This window comes from Zeugodacus cucurbitae, chromosome 3 (assembly GCF_028554725.1).
Source record: "Zeugodacus cucurbitae isolate PBARC_wt_2022May chromosome 3, idZeuCucr1.2, whole genome shotgun sequence".
NCBI classification, from domain to species: domain Eukaryota; kingdom Metazoa; phylum Arthropoda; class Insecta; order Diptera; family Tephritidae; genus Zeugodacus; species Zeugodacus cucurbitae.
This window is the reverse complement of record NC_071668.1, coordinates 1,417,251-1,435,292: the sequence shown is the minus strand read 5'-3', so window position 1 is coordinate 1,435,292 and position 18,042 is coordinate 1,417,251. Positions and strand designations below refer to the sequence as shown.

Below are 18,042 nucleotides of genomic sequence, written 5' to 3'. Positions count from 1 at the left end.
TTTAATTAGACTAAAAAATATACCCACAATTCCAGTGAGCACACTTTACACTCATTTGTAAGGCGACGTGGCTGCTTATGGACAATTAAAATGTGCCAAATTGTTATTACATGCATAAAACTTTGCATTAATCTAGATCCGTATGTGTGTAGCTCAGAATCGGTAGCATTACAAATGTCACATGTAATTAACAGCAAACTACTGTAGGAGTGTTTTTGCAATGGAATATACCTACATTGGCTTCATTTATTATACTATTTACTTCTTTTTTATGCAATAAATTCCAAGTAAGATCCAATGCTTTAACGGATGTGTTCATTATGTCGAAGAATAACGAGTTATGTGGGTGAAGTTATCTAGTTATCTGTTGCTGGCTGCTATAAAAATACTTGTATATTTTACATAAATATATGTACACTCTGTTTCCAGTCCAGTCATACACATAAAGACTTTAGTGTCCGCATAGCCTATTTTTACATTTATTTGCATCTATCGATTTTCTCTGTGCTAGACCTCACCTTGCGGCTCGGATGTATGTATACACTATGTGTTGCAAGCCGTATAGATATTCTAAATGGTTTACAAGCAAAAGTCTAACGTTTCATACTAACACATGCTATGGAACGTGCTATTTTGGTAAGCTTTTATTTTACTGTACAATTTGTATAAATTACAAATATCTGTTTGCTTTAAGGGCGTTTTGTAAATTGAAAACATAAGATACACTCCGCTGGCAAACAAGCCGTAGCGCATGCCGACAAATAAACTTTAACAGCATAATGCAGGACTCATAACGAGCATGCATTTCAACACTTAAAGCGTGGTATCCTGATTTACGCGTAAAAACGTTGAGGGCAATCCATAACACCGACCAACACCATCGCAGCTGTTGGCATATATTTTTAGGCGCGCACTTTAAGGGGTGCAACTGACGTTTTGACCCAGTTTACTTGTTTTACGGTGTTTTGCTCGCTGTTACAGTTTGCATAGCGGTATTATATTGCTCCAATACATATAAAAGCACACATATGTATACATACTTAGCCCGGTGTCTGTATGACAGCAGATAGGAATGTAACTGTATTTTGTTGTTTGAATAACCACACTTTACTTTATCACCGCATTAAGCGTTCTCCGCGACGGAGTTCAAAAGCTCGAACGGCCGCATGTATTTTTCTTTTCGTTGTAAGATTTGATACATCAAAAATCATAATTGTGACAATTTCTTAAGTTTTGAGTAACTTTTGCCTTTGTATTAGTATAAGCAAATTCCATTTTATTTCTATTTCCGCTTGTATTAGCTTCCGTTTCCCAATTTGCTGATATCGCTTTCACATGACTTATAACATCTAACGGATACACAAACAAATATGTAGCTTTTTTGTGAACTTACTCTCAAGAAGAATAGCGCAGTGTCGTCTTATCACACAAACACATGACCTATACAACAGAATAACAGCTTTTCTCCTGTCATAATAAATAGCATTAAACTAAACAAATATCAAAAGAAACCCCATGATTTCCTCAAAGTCAAAAACGCAACGAAATGACGACGAACAATGCTCCAATGTTCTTTTCTTATTATTAACCGGCGAGCGGTGGATTTTTATGATCAAATAGGAGAATTTCTAAAAATAGAGGAATCTCAACACACAAAAACAACCGCAAAGTACACAATATGTTAGGGGGGGTCTCCCGTGCATTCCATGAACTCGCTGCAGGCAACAGAAGGTGAGAAATATCACACACGTCTCACATATATGATAGGACCGATGTTAAGATCGATTAAAAATAAAGTAAAAATCGAAAATCAAGAGTTTAGAAATAAATGCAGATTGTCCACTATTGAAATATGATTAGCATTTTCTAAATACTCTACAAGTATGTGTGTTCTGCAAATGGAATGAAAGCGAAGGTTTGCAGCAAGTCTCTTGGGCACGCAATCCATTCACACGTTAACGGCATACATAGCTGCCTCACGTGGTTTAATACATACTTACATGCATATGGTATTTATTACGTTCATATGCGTCGTGTGTATTAGTATTTCGTACGAGTTACGGTCGAGTGATTGCGGTTAAGTAAGCACTGGGACACAAGGATATAATTGATATGCCTTGGCTGTAATCACGGTCAAGAGTTAAGAGCTTTTTATATATTATGATATCAGCTGGCGCCAATATGTTTGTATTTCATATTAATGATAAGCCTTTATTTAGATATATACTTGGATAAATAATATATTCAAGTTCCTGTGCATTTATGGACACCTCACTCATCCATGTTGGGATTATTATCATTAATGCAGACATATAAAATCTTCATTCTTATTAATGTCATAAATGTTTGGCAGTGTTGTAAATATGTCACATAATATCGTTTTTGTTGTTATTCTCTTTCAGGTTTTCCAAGCAATATGAGCTTCCGCTTCTTGTACAAAGTGTTGTGATGAACATTACTATGTTCCTTATGATCCATTTGTGCGTTAAAGTGAAACGAATGAATGCTTCCAATAGGGAACTCACATTCTCGGGTAAGTGCACTATAAAATATGCACTTTTCAAACAACAACAAAGAATAACTTTTTTATTCTCTTAGCTGACGATCTGCGTCTACCAAAAGTAACGACCGACACCGATACTGCCGGTTCAGTATCCACAGATGCCGGCGTTTTGAAACGTGCCCGCTCGAGACACTATTTAAACGGTAAGTATCGACTAAGAACTTAAATAAAGCAATTAATACTACAATTCAACTTCAAAACTGTTTTCCAAAATTATGATTACAGATCTCGATTATAAATATTTTTGGAATTGGAGCGATTTTCAATCGTATCTCGATTTTATGCTCGTTGTTTGGGCAGTCGGCGCAGCTATCACATATCTAATGTTATCTGTTACGTGGTTCATGGAAGCGGTTGGCTTTTGCGCAGTCTTCACCGAGGCTATGTTAGGTGAGCACTAGCTAACACATAATCAACGAATTTTAATTAATTTATTTACTTAGGAGCACCACAATTTCTACGGAACTTTAAGAATAAATCAACTTACGGAATGAGCATCCAAATGGTCATCATGTGGACGCTAGGTGATATGTTTAAGACTGGCTACTTTATTGTTAGGGAATCTCCAACACAATTTTGGATTTGTGGAACATTACAGGTGAATGAAGCATATATTATATTAATATAAAAGTATATCTTTCTAAATCTTGTTGAAATTTAAAACATTTACTTACTGTATATCCGGTTTATTTATTTGTAGGTTAGCTTAGATATTGCAATTCTTTTGCAAGTGTGGTTCTATAGAAAGAACACGAAGGCGCGTGATATGCGCCGCGGAGATTAGCAGTTTGCCCCCGAAGAACAACCACAACAAACACAAAACAATCCACATGATATTCACACTCAAACCAATACCACGGACAACAACCAATCTCTTGCTATTTCGCCTACGAGTAGCGGAGATGATCATCTGCTTACCGCAAATGCAGATAATGAACATTTCAACAACTATGGAAATACCGAATATAAAAAATATCATGATAACAGAGCCTTCCAATATCACCACAATAACAATACACTTTCGAAAATAAAGGGGTTATCCAATGTCATCCCAACTGACGAGAATTACGCATTAGACGCCGTAGTGATTGTCAAAAACTCCAATGGCATATTAAGAAACTCATCAAGTCGTTCGAAATCTGATTTTCCAATTGATAACGTTGCGGCCACAGAAACTGATGGCAGAGCACGTCGCAGATGCCGGTGTCAACATAGTGATGTGGTGCGGCAGCGCCATAATGCCACACAAACACCAAGCTCCATAGTGAACTGCAGCCAATTGATAAATTGCCATAGTCATAGCGCATCAATTAATTGTTGTGGAAACAGAAAATCTACCGACTGTTGCAGCCTAATTAGTGGTGATTTAAAATCCGGTGAAATTACATCGCACTGCCACATCACACACCATTGTCACCATTATTCTCCGGGCAGTGGTGGGGACGGAGAGAAGAGCAGCAAAAAGTCGTGTGGGTGTAATAAACACAAAAATAATCGACATCATCATTCACACCATCATAGGCACCGACATCATCAGTATCGTCACTTACAATCGGAACTTCAGCAACGGGATAAACACGTCCGCCAACTTCCAGGTTATACCAGTAAGTCTTCCTTTGACTCCAGCGATGATCTACAACAATCTGGCCTTGGAAATCAGCAAGAACGCTTGCACGACATTGCAATTGAAATCGATGCAGCCACATTGACTGAAGACAACACAAGCACTGCCACCTCAAATTTTGCGTATAAAATGGCGAAGGCTAATATAGCGCCCATAATAATGGCGCCAATACACGACAACGATGAGGATGACAAGACACAAAGGAGAAAATATCATGATTATCGATGTGATTCCATGAATTCGACCAGCACAGGAGAAACTGATGAATTGTCTCATAGAAATTCCGGTGTGAGACATAAGAAGACAGGTAAGATCTAATATTATCAAGTATTATATAAATCTAAAGTAAAATACTGAATGGGAAAGCAAAAATATCAACGTTGAGTTTCGGGTAAAATGCAGTTAAAAATTTGGACTTCTTCGGTCTTCGTTAAGAAAGTACAAAAATATTTTATAACTTGAAACTATGTATACATTGTTTTTCAGATTGTGATAACATACCAATTTGGACTGAATCCAACACCGACCGACATGAAGACACTATTACACCAGAGATAGCTTACTGTAAGGACTCTCAGTGTTGCATCAAGAAGAGAGAGGCTAGCAAACTTGACGCGGCACATAACGAATGTGTTCGAATTCAGCGCAAACAATTCAAGGCGAGTGGAGCAGATGAATGTTGCAGCACTTGCTCACATTGTTCGGATTGTTCCTGCCAGAATGCAGATGCCACTAGCTGCAGCAGTTTCGATGAGTTGGAAGCAGACGACAATGATGAGGAACGACGGATGGCACCTCACGAACTAGTGGTGTCGGCAGAATGTCATCGCTGTAATTTCCGTCAAACATCCACAACGTCTACTGGCGATGAAGCGGAAGAGGAGGACGGTGGTAAATATGAAAAAGTGACCGCTAAAATGGTCAAACATTCGCAACGATCCATACCGGATAACAATGGTACGGATAGTTCTGCGCATACGAGTAGAAGGAGCAGTGCGAGTTATTGCTCCTGTCATTCGAGCACTTGTTATTGTTGTGAATGTAAATGTGCGGATGTTGTTGAGGACGACTGCGACTCAACGACTGGTCAGATGCTTACAGCGCGGGACAACCCCTGTACAGCTTTAACATCGACTGCCGAACTTGAGCTAGAACACTCAAGTACACTAACACCGTTAACAAATGCCTCATCAGCTGTGTCAACGCCTGGTGCGGAAGAAGCCGATGTGACACTACGAAGTTTGACCAACACATTTGCCGAGGACATTTGTTCCTCTCCGAGCCAATCGGCAGAGTATTTCTCACTCTCCTCCAACAATCAGCAAAGCCATTTTTCTCCCACAGATACGCCCACTCATAGACCATTGAAGACACCTAGCGAAATTACAGCGGATAAATCGGTCGATGCCGGGGAACTTGGTAAAAAGCCATGCAAACACTACACCAAACATCATCGCCATAAAAACCCTGCTTCTGCCATGGACTGCTACTTATGACGAAGTGTTTCGCTGGTCGCGTGGCCAGCGATCGACGTGAACTCGCTACTTCAGCAGACTATAAGAAAAACGGCCGTTCTTCACGAACCTGCAACAGCGCGACTAACAGAAACACAAGGTGAGTACAAATGCTCCTATGCGCTCTTAATTGGGGTCACTATAACTTTTTTTTTATTATTTTACAGTGTCGGAACAACACCAAAAGGGTACACGACATGGGAGCAATGATAGTTCCACGGCCACATTGACCCCATCAATTACAACAATCATCAAATACCCACCTATGAACAGTGCAGCTAGTATTTCCACAGCTTCAGGCACATCACAGCAGATATCACTGCAATCGCTTAACGCTGTCACAACTGTCACGGCCATTTGTGGCAGTAACGGTGCTTCTGTGGTCACTACCGCGTCGGCACCCAGTAGCGGTCGTGTGAAACGTACTTCCAAATTTTCACCTGCTGCTACAGAAGCATTCAACTGTGACCCTATACTATTTGGTCAGGAGCGACGATCCACAGAAATCATCTTATAGCCATGTGGCAAGAATGGGAGATACAAACCAAGAACTAACGCCTAGAGTGCCATACTTATCTGAAGTTTAGTGGTATGGGAGGATTATGTCTCGGCTGACTCTATTTAAATCTGACCATGTTATAAATATGTATATCATTTAGCTTGATGACCTTTGTCTATTAGTTTCTTTTTCCAACCTTGCTAGTCACTATTTTGAGATATTTAATTCGGTTGATCACTAGTTGTTAAAACACATGTACATAAATATAATTTGAATCCGAATTTTTTTTATATTTTAAACACTATGCCTATGCAGAAAGAAAGAATTGAGCTATTACAAATTCTATTATAATTCTGTATGGTTGATCTAATAGAAAAATTATTATGCTTTTGCACACTTTATCTATACATTAGTTTGATATTGGCGCGAATATTCATGGAATTGACTTATAGAAATATCAAAAACCGTTTACCGTACTTTTTACAGGTATTTAAGACTAGAATGAGTGTAGGAATACTGACAAAGTTTTCCTCATTTTATTGTGTGAATTGGATTGGAAACAAGATTTTATGGAACTAGAAAATGAATTTCGTTGTTTCTCGGGGGTTCACTTGTAAATTATTTAAATTAAGTAACTATGTATTTGTAAATTAATGTAAAATATATTAAGAATGTATTAAAATAGCTCCTTTTTTTATAAAATTTAGTTTTAATTTAAAATTAAGTGTTATACATTCTAATAAAAATTTACAACTTACATTGACTTATTTTCTCCTTATTTAAAGCATTTAACATTATTTGTTTGTTTTCGTGATATAAAATAAATGCATATTCATCCATTCTTAATAAGTTGGCATTGCAGGTTATGTATTTACCTTAAGTGAATTTACAAGTTTTACAAATTGCACCTTTTTAAACCTTTTTTTCTGACTTTCTCATCATTATTTTTGTAGTATTTCTTCCAATATTCGTTAACTAAAGATTTCTTATATAAAGTAACGAAAAAAGAATTAATAAAATTAAAGAAAGTTTGCTTAAAGAAAACAGTTAAAACATGCATTTATTTAATAACGATCTTCATGAGATCATGAATGCGGAAACATATTTAGAATTACTTAAAGTCAGAAACACATACATATGTATATATTTATATACATATATATGAAAAGATCAAATGATAGCACAAATTGTTAAATAGTACGTAAAAATTTATTAACTCACATACACTTACACCTGCAATAGTAGTGACTTCCATTCTTTTTTATCCAGAGAATGTTGGAGACCAACTATTTAATTATTCGGATTGATACATAATTCTTTAGAAAAGTATATTAACATAGAAATATTTCGATGGGGACATGAGTAAAATGGCAATATGGCACAGCCCGAAGATTCGCTTACTTTATAAAGTAAACTAGAAAAATAGTAATATTAAAATAAAAGAATTATATGAATAAACCGAATATTATTAGAGCGATTGTGTAGTGTTATTTTGTTAACTTGTTGGACTGAGATTCAGTTCCATACGATTATAAATATATACAAATTTATATTAGAAGTGTTTAAGCTATATACTATACATACATCTGTCACTATATACCCAAAATCTTTTGGATTTATAACAAAAAATTTCAAACATAAAAACCCATATATTAAAATATACTCGCATTATCATAGATATGTGTGTATATATAAAGGCCATATTGGAATAACGTAAAAATTATTGTAACAGTTCAAAGCAATAAATATCATGCTTAGGAAGAAATATTGACATTAATTCTTGTGATTTCTCAAAAACTTAACGTATGCGTTAGTGAGTATATTTACCAACGCAGTATATCCAATTCCTAATTCAATTAACAGTTAGAGGATAAAACCAATTACGTACTTTATATACTTACAAACATTAATTAACTTCTTATTACAGTAGATGCATAGCTCTTTTTCAAACACTTTATATTGTACAAATATGGGAAGAATATCAGTAGCCTATATAACTACATGTGTATATGTAGCTTCCTGAAAAGAAAAAAAAATTAAAACAAATATCAAATATTACATATAAATCTTTTAATTTAAAAATAAAAACGATATACCGTAAGTACAGGCAAAACGACTGCGATAATAAATACTTCACCGTGCTCTACTCCTTTCTAACTTTTAAAAATTTTAAACTTATTTAGCATTTTAAATTATCTGTACTAAATATGCACTTAATTACTTTCCGGCCTTGAGTATGACAAGTAGAGGGTGATTTAGATTTTTCATAAATAAGTAAACGGTTAGCTTGCTTTTTCTCTGCTTCACCCTGTTAGAATCGCTTGTCATCGTTTTCGTTTCATATGCATCAGCAACATTGGTAATTTCTGTCAATTTTTGCATTTTTGCAACACAAGTTAACGGAATTTCATTACGAGCGGTTGTATGGTGCGGTGAGTGGCACAGTGGGCCGATAAAATAACAAGAAAAGGCGAAACAACTACAAACAAAACGGAAGTGGGGGTATATGAAAATAAAGTATTTAACCAAAACAAAAAGTTTGAAATTTTTACCAACGTATTGTTGTACATATCCTCAGAAAGAGTGTGTAAGTGATAAATTATTGCCAAATCGGTTTTCTCAACGAGAATTCAGCATCTGGGCTGCAAGCATTGATTTTACCCATCTGCATTGGTCTCGGATAAGGCGGCTGTCACAAGAATAAAGCCCACACAGACAAACAGCATTTCTATAAGGGTGGAAAGGGAAAAAATAACAGCATTCCTGATAAATAAATTATCTTTGCATGACGGTGAGTACACACTAGTTGTAGTTCTAGCATGCATAGAACCCATAGCTTTTATAATTGGTCCATTGGCAAAAACAAAACTCTGTTGAAATCATCTTCACTTCACTCACCGATTTATATATGTATATTCGTAAATATGTGTGTACATGCGTAGAACAAATTTTATGGATATGTAAATGTACTTGTATGTATGTAATCACTACTTTCGATAAGTAATAGCCATTACTGAAAAAATAGTTGTTTTTATCTTTGTTTATTTTATATTACTATTTATATCAATGTTAATTTTCTGTTGACATTATAAGTATTTTTGTGATTCCCTTTAACAATGATATGCTTACTACATTCCGTAGTGATGCTGAAATTCGTCCTTTTAGTAGTGAGCTCAAACCAACGTAATCTCGTTCTTATATGTGATATATGTATTCTTATACATTTTATTTGTTTTGCTCTTCTTCTTTTTTTCTAAACTAAAAACACTGCGATTTATGCACCCATCATTCCTAAAGTAACATATGCGAGAATGCTATTCTGATAAAAAAGGTTAATGAGATAATGATTGTGATAAATAATGATTTGTTTAATGTTATTTTAATAAAAATACACATACAAATTTACACATTTCTATTCCCAAGCAATATTAATATTAATTGTCAAAAGAACTAAACTCATACAGAATAGCTTTGAAAGACAGAAGGACAGCTGTAATGTTATTCTCATGTAACAGCCTATTTCCTGCCCTTTGAGGTTCATAATTAAAGAAGTAACCTTCACATATTCACCTTGTCTACTCGGAAGGTCAGTAAAGTATTGCAATCGACACTGTGCATAAGCTGTTTGGTCGAAGAGTAAGGATACTTGCATGCGAACATACGTAATTATGTACAAATAGGCATATTAAATAGTTCTACACATGAAGATTCACACTAGTGTAGAACTCCTCATTTTCCTTACAATATCTAAAATCTTCTCCTCTACAATGGAAATTAAATAGACAAGGCTTTGTTTAAATTTTCCTAAACTTGAACCCAAACCCACTGATACACCACATATGTTGCCTTTGTGGAGATACCAACTGGGTTAATTTTATTGGCATACTAAAATCGCTGTCTAAGCATCAACGCCTATCATGTTTCATTTGTTATGCTTGGCTGACTTTATTTAAAATTTTGCTTTATTTAGTTAATGTCACACACAGTTTAAAGGTCTAATACACACTTGTTCATGTGTGTACAAGTTTGTTTAGGATTTTCAAGTTCAATGATTAGCACACTGAAGGTGAGGAGGACACTTTATACAATAACATATATGAGTGTCTGCATGTATATCCTCAAGCTCTTAGTTTTGGCTTGTGATTTAATCCGAATAAACCTTACATTTCACTTACTAATTTCCACTAAAATCATGAATAATTAAGAATGAAACTACCCAAATCTTATTAACAACTAACTGCCTGATGACTAAAAATTATCGAAAATTGATGTTTTGGGAGTCGTACTAATAATATCAAGTATAGAAACAAGGTTATGTTGAATTTAGAAATCTCATTAAAATATACATTAAATTTCCACTTGCACAGCTAAGCTTGTTTAGATTTTGGAGCCATAAGACTGAATGTATCCGGTGCACATAAGATAATGAAGATAATAGGAGGATGTTATTTTGTGCGATTTCATTTAATGATTTCCTTCATGGTTATTAAAACGAAAAAGTTTCCGTTCTCATTGTCAGTTATGTTCGCATCACAAATGAGAAAGTATCAGAAAATATTATGTTGCATACAACTAGGCGTTTTACATATTTTTTCACATGTAAGGCAATTCGAGGTATTCAATAAGATAAAACACAAATTTATATATGTATATGTAATATTTGTTTGTGTTAGAGGCTTACGGCGTTTGTCTATATTGTATGTATGTACGTATCTACGCGTTCAAAGGAGAAAATAAAATCAGCTATTTCAAGGTCAAATAAATTGACTGTCAACTAGCGGGGATAATAAGCAGAATGTTGACTAATATTGGCATTCCAGGAGCCCCTTTCAAATACGCTGCGTATTTCTGACATGTGTACATATGTATGTATGTATGTTTGTATCCAACATATCTTATCTACTCCTACGCTCTCACAATAAACACTGCCATCACTGCAATAGATGTTTGTAAATATACGAGTATGTACATAAACATTGCCAGCATTATCAGCATACACATACATACATATGTATATAGAACGTACATACATATGTACAAATATTATCGTTTGTGGGGCGTGCAAAATTGGTTTTTCAAATTATAAAGAGGAGTGATAGACATATCTATAATATTCCTATCTAAAGATACGAACTACAAACATATAAAAAGTTGGTGTTTATTTTGATTTTCATCAGTACGATCGCGATAAATACATATTTGAAAATTGTGTTCTAATTGTCCTCGGGCTTTATTTTCAAATTTTGTATATAAGATATTTGATGTATGAGAAAGCAGGTAAATATATATGTACTTATGTAAATGGACGTCTCTCGCAACATGTTGCACCAGTTTTGAGGAGTATTATTCACCTAACTGTTCTTTGTAAGACCTTAACATCATACATACATACATATGGAGATATCAAAAAGCTCATAATTGAATTTATAACTGCTTTAAAAACAAGTTAAACTAACCATTGTAATTGAATTACTTAATAATTTACATTTATTAATCACCGTTAATTTTACATACAACAAAGAAATTAACAAAGACATACATATTTATGTAAATCAGTCGTGTGAAATATACACTTGATTGGTGACAATGTAGTGTTGCCATCGAGACTACAAGACCCATAAACAGCATCAGTTCTTGCGAATCATTAATTTATTAAACATACATACATATATACATTTGCGTGTTATTGGCAGAAGTTCAAAGCACTGCAGCAGCAGCTGGTTGAGTCGCACCATTGCGCTGATGATAAACAAAGGCTTACGTATTGACCGCACTGGTGCATACACACATATGTATGTACATATATGAATATGGTGTGTACGCACTGATAAAAAATACAACTTTGTACAATGTCGTGAATGCATCACCAACACTTCCCAATAAATCCATCAGAGGCGCTTTAAACATGTAAGACACTCCAATTGCCGAGTTGCTGTACACCCGCCCCAAAATAAATAAATAAGAGTAGAAGCTAGGCCAAGTTGTTGCAAATTTGGAAGCAAAAAAAAAATACGTGAAGTTATGATGTCTTCTCATACATGCATTACGTACTCGTATACATGATGTGTATGTACATAAGTATGTACGTATGTTTAAGCTTGCAATTCGAACTGCAATGTGTGAACAATTTGCAAACCAACTAACTACTTGCACACATACACACATATGTACATGCATTATGTACTCACTCGGGAAATTCGTAGCAAGCGACAATTCGTTGATTGTTAACAAGCGCGTAATCGATATATGTACATAAATGTGTGTGCACATATGTATTTGTTTATATGTGCGTATTAGCAACAACAATAGGGCGTATAATTTTTCATTTCATATGAAAAAAAAAAAATTATAAATAAATTATTTTATATCTATTTATTTGGTATGTACTGTATTCTTCATGTCGACGAACTATCTGCTTATATACAATGCCCGGTGTTCTCCTACATTTAATAGCTGCTTTTATATTCACAGATTCAAACCGTGAGCATGCGAGTGATTCACTTTTACTTACTTTCATCTGACGTGCCTTACAGATTAGTTGTTCTTTTATTGCAGTTTGGTTTGTATGTCTGTGTGTGTGGATATTTATTTGCATGCATATTACAACGCTTAAAAGAAAAGACGCCAGATTTGTCCGCCTTTGTTTGTTTCCACAATCATCCATGCATTCATTTATTATACAATATACTATATGTATGTGCACCCATATGTAGGTGCGCTCACAATCGCATATACGGAATAAAGCTATTTGCATGTCCCAACTGAAAACCAGACGAAAAGAATACAATAAATTGTTTATATACATATGTATGTATATTTGTATATTATATAAAAACTAACTATACAAAGGCACTACGCAATTAAATGTAAATCAATATATTTCAATATGCAGCAAGTGCATCTACTAAATGTGTCCACAGAGAGCTATGCACAATAGAATTTGTTTATAATAATTAGTATATCAGTTGGACATTCTACATAAGGTTGTGTCGGGTACTTCATTTTGTTGGCTATGGTTCCACATTAGTAATGAGTACATTCCACGAACCAGTTTTTTAACATTTCAAAAATATTGTTCGAGTAAAAAAAAACATATAGTATATCACACCAGATTCGGTTGTTGTTGTTGTTGTTGTAGCGGTACCAGATTCGGTACTACATCGTGTTATGAGAGATGCCTTCTTCCAGCAACATTTTGCAATATACAAGAATTATCTTCGAACCGATTAATTTTGTAATCTGCGTTTAAGCCTACATTTATATCTGCATAAAATATTGGTATGTATATACATACATGTATATTAATATCCTACACCCAAAGTATTCAATACACAATAAGTGCTGCAACAAAAGACAAAGCCTAATTGACCGATAAATATGGCGCCAGTTTTATACATACATATCTACATATTTTGCACGGTGTTTGTTGGTTTTGTTGTTCAATATTTTAATCATTAATTCCACATATGGGATTAAATAATTGCAACATGAGTTCCTGATTACAGAGAGACATACCTTGAATGCAAGCTTGCATATTTGTATGCATACACCACCTACTTACTTTTACATGTGCTTCATTGTGGATTACGGTAATATATGCATTATTTATATAGCATGCGATACGTTGAAATATGCATATATTTTTTTCATTCTGATTAAAGCCTCAACTCACTATATCGGACATTTTGAAAGATGAACAGGATCTGAAGCTAAATCAGAACCTCTTCAGACCAATGATCAGATCCATGATCAGCTCGTCTAGAGAGCGTTCTATTTATTGTCTCAAAGTTACTCGCTTATCTCTTTTACTGTTTTCCGGGAATGGAACAATATATATACAAACATATATAAATAATTACTGACAACTTTATAAAAATATTGATTCACTGCATGCCTCTTACTTGCACTTAAATACTTCCCAGTTCACTTCAGACCGTGCTACCTTTGCAAATCCCAACACTATAAATAGGAAAATGTTGACAGCATGAAAATAACACTACAAATACTATATAAATAATGGATACCACAAGTTATTTTTTGCGGGCACGTGTTGATGCACTTACTGTGACGCCTCTTTTCGCCAATTTGTATCAGTATATACATATAATATATACATACATATATAGTGAATATTTACATATTTTATCACCCTCTCTCTGTGTCCTGTATATGTATTTATTGCCGTTTTATTGATTCTGCATTTTATTGAAATAAAATCAATCTCTTTTAAATATATTACGTTATTAAATATAGCGTAGAGGCAGGTGCGAATAAATTTTGTGCTTGCCGGAGTTCGATCACTAACTGCCTCACCCATTCTATTGCTGGCGCACACTTCCTTTCTATACATACATTTGTATTTTAATATATATTTACATATTGCATTTGCGTGAACACGCGCTTTTCGTGTACAACAACAAAGTGTATAAACTATTTTTTACTTGCTCCTTTACTCCTTTGTGTTATTTTTCATCGGTGTTATCCTTATCCTGAACACAGAACGCTTTGAGAGGCCAAGTGACATAAATTCTATCAACACCATTTTGTTTTTGTTAAGTATAGTATTTATAATTACAATTTTCTAAAAGTTGACTGCAAAAAGCTTTAGACCAAAATCTCCTTGCGACCAACATTTTCTCACACTTTTCCTACCATTTGTTGCATTAATTTAATTTCGCATTGTTATAAATATTGCTTACTATATTTAAGTATATTTGCTTGTAATCTATAGTCATCAGCATTATTTTATCACTTTGTTGACTTTCTTCCACTAATTTGTTTGTGCACACTTAACAAACATAATTTATTATCTATGGAATTATTCTGAGTATATACATAATCGCTCTTACGTAGTAATAAATTGAGTTTTACAAATTCTATTGAAATTAGATTTTTTACTTTTTTATTACGTAAAAATAAAAATGTTCGCTTAGTATTAATAATTTATTAAAATGTTTACAGATTTGCTTTCCAACGCATGTACAAAATGAAAAGCGCTCTAGGTACAAGACTGAAAAATTGGAAAAAAGAGTAGTGCTCAAATAAGAACGTGGGACTTAAACAGAAAACGGAAACTGCTTGAAAACCACCGAAAATATAGAGTATCAGTTGTGACCAGTTCCACCGCCTACTCCGCACAATTAAAGACTTTAAATAACAATAACAATAAATACAGACGAGCACAAAATTAAAAATAAATTTACAAAATGTCCTCACGTCTAAAGGAGAAAGTGACGGCTGCTATAAGAAAGTTCAACAAGAGCCGAAGCCGCAGTGGCAGTGGTGATAAGACAGCTGAGGCTGGAGGTGGCGCTACAAATGGGAATGGGTCTGGCGGCAATGTCGGCGGCAACGCGTCGGCGAAGAATTCAAACGGTGCAGGTGTTGCAGCTGAATCGCCGGGTAGACGTGTGCGACGACAGGATAACAAGTAAATATGTTTAGCAGATTTTGCATATCCATTTCTTCAAAGTCAAATTCGCTTTTTTTACAGGGTGTCACCAGCTACCAGTCGAATGGTAATGTCAGTCAATGTTCAACATGCCCCCGATCACAGTATTCGGGCACGGCGCCTAATGAAGGAATACAAGGAGATACAAAAGGTGCACAACAGTAAAAAGGAGCCGGTCTTCACGGTAAGCGCGTATTTTATAGTGTATATGTATATGTATTACGTCATATAATGACATTGCTATCTCAGGTGGAGCTTATAAACGACAACCTGTATGAATGGTACGCACGACTCCATATTGTCGATCCCGATTCGAAATTGGCGAAAGACATGGCCGAGATGAACATTCCATTTATACTCCTGCATCTGGTATTTCCCGATAATTTCCCCTTCGCACCGCCATTTATGCGTGTTGTCGAACCGCGAATCGAGAAGGGGTTCGTAATGGAGGGCGGAGCGATTTGCATGGAATTGTTAACGCCACGCGGTTGGGCCTCAGCCTACACTGTAGAGGCGGTGCTAATGCAGTTTGCAGCGAGTTTAGTCAAAGGCCAAGGACGTATTGTGCGAAAAACAAAGAGTTCAAAGGAATTTAGTAGGTGAGAGAAAATGTGCACAGAAATTATTTACATATAATTTCTTCTACCAAAAGCTTATAAAGCTGCATATAACAATACACAAATTAAGATCTAAAGAATTCCGATTTTCTCTAGGTCTTAATATATGTGGAAGGCTTTAATATTATTAATTACAATGAATTTATTGAAATTATTTATTAAGAGCAGTTTTTTTAAGTGATCTAAATCATTTTTTCTCCATTTGACAGACGAACTGCGGAAGAAGCTTTCCGTTCATTGGTGAAAACACACGAAAAATATGGCTGGGTAACTCCCGCACTTTCCGACGGTTGAATTGCTGTGCATACATACACAACAGTTGTATACACAAGAGGTGTTGGAAAACAAATAAACACGTCAAGAATTAAATGCTGGTCCATTAATTGGTCCAAAAATATACTCATTAAGTTTATTTATTTGGCATGTATGTATGTATGTGGAGATTATATGATGTATATATAATATATTAAAAAAAATTTATTGAACTCGGTATTTTCGTTAAAAAGCTGCCACAAAAAGATAATTCGTTTTAAGTATGTAATAGCATTTGTACTTGTATTACCGTAACGGTTTGCACATTTATATATGTATACATAAAGCATATATAGCTTAATATAAATATGTCTTTCGTGTTTATTTAATTCTTGTCTGCAAAAAATATGGGGATAGAATAAGATTTTTATAAGACACCATGTAACATAATATACACTACACTAATAACAAATTGGTAAATTTATCAATTCGCGAGTTCGCAAGTAAACCGAAAACCATCCAGCAACAACCTAAAACTGTAAATATTTAGATTAAAAACAAATTAATTGTACTTCAAACAAAAAAAAAACATAAATTCTAATACATATATACTAATCGTTTGAATATGACCCTATATCGGTCCTTGAATTGAATGCGAAACGTGAATTTTCAAACATACAGCTACATATGTATGCAACATGGTGGTGTAAGTTATTTTAAATAAACTTATTTTATGTATAGTAAGGTTTACAGTCGCAAAAGTCAATGTTAAGCTTATTTTACAGATTTTAGTCAATAATTATTATTTCGAACGCCATTGCATACAAGTATAATTTGGGTAGGGGCTCACATAGCAACGGAAAGCAACAAACAGTTTTCATAAAACTCAAGAGTTCAAAATTTTAGTTAAGTTTTGAAGCGAAGTACTATATACTAATATAAATTAGTTAAGCATACTGTGTTATAGAATTGGAAAGCCAATATTTTGTGATTTGATAGATACTGAATTATATTACCAAAAAAATTATTTTTTTAATTATTTATTTATGTTGACTCCAAAGACTATTAGTACGTAATCACTTATTAATTATAAACACTCTAAATAAAATAAATATACAATAAATGTAAATATTTATTGAAGAATTACAAATATGTTTCTCAAATGTAAATCAAATGCATAAAATATAAACATAAATGCATCTGGGATGTGTCTACCAATTATAGTTAAACAGTTTCTTATTTTTCAGTCTAATATATACAACAAACGTTTATATATTTTTTTAAATTAGTTAAAAATGCTTTAAATATATATTAGTATTAGACAGACATGTTTATAAAGCGTATTAAAGCAGACAAAGTTTTCTTCGTGAATTAGGTTGTAAAATGGTTTACGTAAAATAGAATTTGCCCTGCGAAAACATTATTCAGTATTGTATGAATTTTGAGATGTTTGCATATAGTTATGTATGTAAGCGTTCGTATGTTTAAAATAACTTAATAAATCTCTGAGTGTCATAACAAA

General features: G+C 34.3%; 2 protein-coding genes and 1 long non-coding RNA gene across 7 annotated transcripts in view; 2 read left to right on the top strand and 1 right to left on the bottom strand.

The window, feature by feature from the left end:
- The window catches only part of LOC105209717 (uncharacterized), a 17,351-nt gene extending 10,388 nt beyond the window's left edge, over positions 1-6,963 (top strand). Inside the window, 7 exon segments of the mRNA XM_054227812.1 lie at positions 2,403-2,533; positions 2,599-2,706; positions 2,789-2,953; positions 3,007-3,161; positions 3,264-4,494; positions 4,674-5,801; positions 5,869-6,963. Of these exon segments, the coding sequence (XP_054083787.1) occupies positions 2,403-2,533; positions 2,599-2,706; positions 2,789-2,953; positions 3,007-3,161; positions 3,264-4,494; positions 4,674-5,801; positions 5,869-6,218 (3,268 nt within the window). The 3' untranslated portion in view covers positions 6,219-6,963.
- Positions 3,277-14,852, bottom strand: LOC114803675 (uncharacterized). 2 transcript variants are annotated; one of them, XR_008470555.1, is made up of 4 exons: positions 14,264-14,852; positions 12,712-12,961; positions 8,102-8,219; positions 3,277-7,614 (listed from the first exon to the last, which is right to left on the bottom strand). It is a non-coding gene; the product is annotated as an uncharacterized LOC114803675 (long non-coding RNA). The 2 variants fall into 2 exon arrangements; XR_003752124.2 differs by having other exon boundaries at positions 3,277-8,219; positions 14,264-14,846.
- Positions 8,577-18,042, top strand: LOC105209711 (ubiquitin-conjugating enzyme E2Q-like protein 1). 4 transcript variants are annotated; one of them, XM_011180276.3, is made up of 5 exons: positions 8,577-8,991; positions 15,162-15,630; positions 15,694-15,835; positions 15,901-16,250; positions 16,478-18,042. In XM_011180276.3, exons 2-5 carry the CDS (start codon positions 15,407-15,409, stop codon positions 16,560-16,562), a joined length of 801 nt encoding a protein of 266 aa, XP_011178578.1. In that variant the 5' UTR covers positions 8,577-8,991; positions 15,162-15,406; the 3' UTR covers positions 16,563-18,042. The 4 variants fall into 4 exon arrangements, with proteins under 4 accessions (XP_011178578.1, XP_054083791.1, XP_011178581.1 ...); XM_054227816.1 differs by lacking the exon at positions 8,577-8,991 and adding an exon at positions 13,366-13,478; XM_011180279.3 differs by lacking the exon at positions 8,577-8,991 and adding an exon at positions 14,876-15,027.

Excerpts from the sequence above, each read along its gene's own strand:
- LOC105209711 (XM_011180276.3), top strand. The coding sequence starts at position 15,407 with ATGTCCTCACGTCTAAAGGAGAAAGTGACGGCTGCTATAAGAAAGTTC. Across the intron at positions 15,836-15,900 it reads AAAAGGAGCCGGTCTTCACG|GTGGAGCTTATAAACGACAA; the intron begins GTAAGCGCGTAT and ends TTGCTATCTCAG. Across the intron at positions 16,251-16,477 it reads AGTTCAAAGGAATTTAGTAG|ACGAACTGCGGAAGAAGCTT; the intron begins GTGAGAGAAAAT and ends TCCATTTGACAG.